Below are 4,285 nucleotides of genomic sequence, written 5' to 3'. Positions count from 1 at the left end.
GTAAGAAATACAACCAAAGAAAATCTCTTTCTTTCTCTCTCTCTCTCTATATTTCTATATGTGTTCTCTCTCTCTCTCTTTTTCTTGCTTTCTTAAGTTTCTCTCTCTCTCTACGTCGGAGGTGATTGTGTCGGATTCCTCCCATCTGCGCCAGAAACATCACTGTTTTCTTCTCTCTCTCTCTAAGCACATGATCTCTCTACAGTGACGATTAAAAGACTGTTTCTTTCTTTTTACTATCTTTTTAGTTGAAGGGAGAGAGAGAGAGAGGGGGTTATAGTGAGTGAGTGAGTGATGGCTGAGGGATTTGAGCCATATCATGTCCCACAACAAAGCCGAAGAGATAAGCTGAGAGTCCTGGTTCAGAGCCACCCAGAGTGCGTGGATAATAATAATCTCCATGGCTGCGCAGGTTTGGCCCCTCTTTATGATCCACCTGTCATCCCTTCAGATTTGCTAACCTGCGCCACCCTCCACCACCACCACAACCCACTTCTCTCTGATCATCACAAACACACCGGTAAAGGTGCGAGCTTGATGATGGGGGGCAGTAACACTACCACCCCCACTAATTTCTCCACTCCCACTTTGTATATGGATCCGCAATCTTCTGTTCCTCTCCACTTAAATCAAGAAATTACCAGAAACCCGTTTCTCTACGCCTCCCCACAGAGCCTTAGGTTTCATGATAATTCTTTCCATGGTGGTGGTGGGGAGGTTACTGTGGTGTACAAACCGGAGCCTTTGTCAGTGGCTCACGAGACTACTAATATTAATAATGTGAGGGGTCAAGGTTTATCTCTGACTTTGTCCTCCCATCACACTCACCAACACCAAAGCGCCAGTAGTCTTCCTCTGGAGCTCAATCTGCAAAGATATGACGCCTCAATGACCTCTGGGCTTCTGGTTTCTAGCATTCATGGTGGTGATAGTAACTGCTCCACTTACAATCATGATGGTGACCTCTCACGGAGCTGTTCAGTGCCTGGGCCCTTCACAGGCTATGCTTCAATCTTGAAGGGTTCCAGATTCTTGAAACCTGCTCAGCAGTTGTTGGAGGAGGTTTGTGATGTGGTCAGGGGTGTTTATGCTGAGAAACTGGAAGCTGATTCAGCTTTGATGGACCCTTCCATGGAAACTCTGAGTGGGAGCTCTCTGGTTGATGATTCACCAAATTGTAATGATGGAGGTGAGCACAGGAGGAAGAAATCCAGGTTAATTTCAATGCTAGATGAGGTATTTCTATTTCATTTAATTTCTTCAGTTTATTGATTTCCAGTTGTCATTTTCTTTAAGCTTAGACTTTATGCATCTACTGTGGTTTTCTGGCTCCAATAATTTAATGACTTTATACATGTATATAGCTACTGTTTGATGTCAAACTCCTGCTTGCTATTTCTGTGCTCTTTAACCAAATAGTTGCAGTTTTGTTAAGTATCTTCTTCCCTTTGATGTGATTTTTCATTTGATTCATATGGCTATACTTATCTAGTTTTCTATATGAATTCCAACTTTTTTCATAATTGTGGATGCTGTGATTCTTTAAAGTAATGCATCAATTCATTGCCTTTACCAACATGCAATATCCAATTTGTGGTGTTGCATGACTTAGAGTCATAGGAGAATATGATCAACTACTAGCTTCATTTTATTTTATTTATTTATTTATTTTTGAGTGACAAGTGAAACCCGTGTAATCCTTGCCTTGTAACCTTAGCCGACAAAGTATTAGAAGGAGTAAACTAGCCTAAGTTCCCATAATTGACCGGGTAAAACCAAGAAAGTTAATAGCTTTCTTAGCCATATATATTCCATGCAAGCCATAGATGCTTATGTTTTAGGCAGTACTGAAGTTGTTTTGGATCATTAAATCGTCTTTTGGGAAAAGGTGATTAGGGGGAATATATGCACGAAGATCGGTGCCATAAAGTGTCTGACAATATAAGAAAGAGTTGTAACAGGTGATAATGTCACTAAGTTTGGTGTTTATTTTGTACAAAAGTTATTGAAGGAATCAATTTCTAAACATTTATTCTCCACACAACTATCCCAGCTATAGGAGGAAAGGTACTTGCAAATGTCTTTTCTGCACTATATTTTTCTCCTTGTGGAATGCTCACTGCCATTATCTTTGCTTAGATTTATGCTCTGGGAGGGAGAAGCTTATTCTCAAACTTTGTTTATGCCCCCCTCCATTTTATATTGTTCACTTTGGTCTCTCTGGGCATTCTTTTTTCTTTTCCAGAGCATTTTTATCTCCTCGGCCAAACATAATAATCTGGAATTCTCGTTTCACCAAGTTATACTGATTAATATGACACTGATGATGAAATTTGAAAAAATCTTGAACTCTTGCTGATTTCGGGAGGGGTATGGGATTGAAATCACCAAGAAAATGCTGCTTATGTTCCATATAAATCCATAGGATCTTTTGAATGTCTTCTCAATTAATCCTTTGGAATGCTGGCAGTTAATAAGGTTTGGTTGTAGCTTAAAAATTAACTTTCAGGTTCTGGGTGTTTACATAAATGCATTATTCATAAAGTTAGGTTAAAAAGTTTGAATCTTTTGTGTTTGATTAATGAACACCTTTCATCTACAATAGGTTTACAGGAGGTATAAGCAGTACTACCAACAGCTGCAAGCAGTTGTTGCGTCATTTGAATCCGTTGCTGGACTAAACAATGCAGCGCCCTTCGCAAACATAGCACTGAAAGCCATGTCGAAGCACTTCAGATGCTTGAAAGACGCCATAACTGAGCAGCTGCAGTTTACAGGCAAGTCTCAAGGCCATATGAGTTTCGAGGGAGAAGCCTCTCCAAGCGCTGAAAACCTGGGGAAAGGACTTTATTTCCAAAGCACAGCTATTCATAATGCTGGGATAATGGAACATCAACCTGTCTGGCGTCCCCAACGGGGGTTACCAGAACGTGCTGTCACCGTGCTCAGGGCATGGTTGTTCGATCACTTCCTCCACCCGTAAGTTATATGTTTCTTCATCAAATCTGGTAGCCTGTTCTGGGATTTCGTTTTACATTGTAACAATGGTATTGAATTGAAGACATAAAGTTCATATCTTTACTTAATACAATTGATATTGTCATTTCTCACCTTTGCAGTTATCCCACAGACACAGACAAGCTAATGTTGGCTAAACAGACAGGTCTGTCTAGAAATCAGGTAAGCATATCTTCTTCAACACTGGTTTTCTTTGTGTTGGGCACATTATATATAAAAATAAACGTGCAATCCAACTATCAGCTTAGACTTTTAAATGTGCAATTCAACTATCAGCTTAGACTTTTAAATGTGCAATCCAACTATCAGCTTGGACTTTTAGTTAAGACTGATCAAATTGATTGCACTGTTTGTTGTTGATGATGAAACAGGTGTCTAACTGGTTCATCAATGCAAGGGTTAGGCTATGGAAGCCTATGGTGGAAGAGATTCACAATCTGGAAACGCGGCAAGCGCAGAAGAATTCACAACCCAAAGAACAGAATAACAACAATCCAAGCGAGCATTTAAGCATGAGAAATTCCGTGGCCTGCGAAGATGCATCTGCATCGATGCACCAAATTCAAGAACTTCCGACAAAGCGAACACGAAACGAGGCCGAGAATTCAATGGGAAGCGATGAGGCGATGGATTTATCATACGGCAATTTATCGCACCACTCTCGCCTGGGAATCGGCGGCGCCGCCGCCGCCGGAAGCAGCAGCGTCTCCTTAACCCTAGGCCTTCACCAAAACAACGAGCTCGGTTTGTCGGATTCTTTTCCGGTGAACGCCGCCCAGCGATTCGGGCTGGACGCGAGCAGCGAAGGATTTGTACTGTCTGGGTTCGAACCGCAAAACACGCAATTCGGAAGAGACATCATCGGAGGATAATAGCCGTGTTTTGCTTCAGTTGGTCGGCCATGAATTTGGTATAGAAACTTAGATTAGGCTTCAATTTCATATTTTATGATGATCAAGCATATTATGACTGGCCTTTCTGAGATTGCAGCTTTCTGATAACAAAAAAAAAAAAGGTATGTTAATTCTCCTGGGATGAATAACATCCGAAATGATTGCTTGCTTCTATTCAATGATGTATCTTTGCAGCAATGAATATATAATTGCTCAAATTTTTGCCCAGACAAGGTCTGTAATCCTAGGCGAAGTGTCCAAAAGAGTGGGTTGAAATTATGAACTCTTAAAAGCTTTTTAAGTGTATGTTTGCTCTTATTGTAGCCTGTAGGGAATGGGATTTTGCAAATAATGAAATTTTGTGCATGCTCTCA

At 40.8% G+C, this 4,285-nt stretch overlaps 1 protein-coding gene across 1 annotated transcript; it reads left to right on the top strand.

The window, feature by feature from the left end:
* Positions 1-4,285, top strand: LOC116029492 (BEL1-like homeodomain protein 9). The gene is made up of 4 exons (XM_031271542.1): positions 1-1,236; positions 2,606-2,979; positions 3,120-3,180; positions 3,390-4,285. Exons 1-4 carry the CDS (start codon positions 295-297, stop codon positions 3,888-3,890), a joined length of 1,878 nt encoding a protein of 625 aa, XP_031127402.1. The 5' UTR covers positions 1-294; the 3' UTR covers positions 3,891-4,285.

This window comes from Ipomoea triloba, chromosome 9, assembly GCF_003576645.1.
Source record: "Ipomoea triloba cultivar NCNSP0323 chromosome 9, ASM357664v1".
In the NCBI taxonomy this organism is placed as follows: Eukaryota; Viridiplantae; Streptophyta; class Magnoliopsida; order Solanales; family Convolvulaceae; genus Ipomoea; species Ipomoea triloba.
This window is presented reverse-complemented; position numbering and strand designations above follow the sequence as displayed.

What these genes read in the sequence shown, in the direction of transcription:
- LOC116029492 (XM_031271542.1), top strand. Translation starts at nt 295, where the DNA reads ATGGCTGAGGGATTTGAGCCATATCATGTCCCACAACAAAGCCGAAGA. An exon ending in TAATTTCAATGCTAGATGAG is followed by an intron (nt 1,237 to 2,605) that starts GTATTTCTATTT and finishes CATCTACAATAG; the next exon opens with GTTTACAGGAGGTATAAGCA. An exon ending in TTCGATCACTTCCTCCACCC is followed by an intron (nt 2,980 to 3,119) that starts GTAAGTTATATG and finishes TCACCTTTGCAG; the next exon opens with TTATCCCACAGACACAGACA.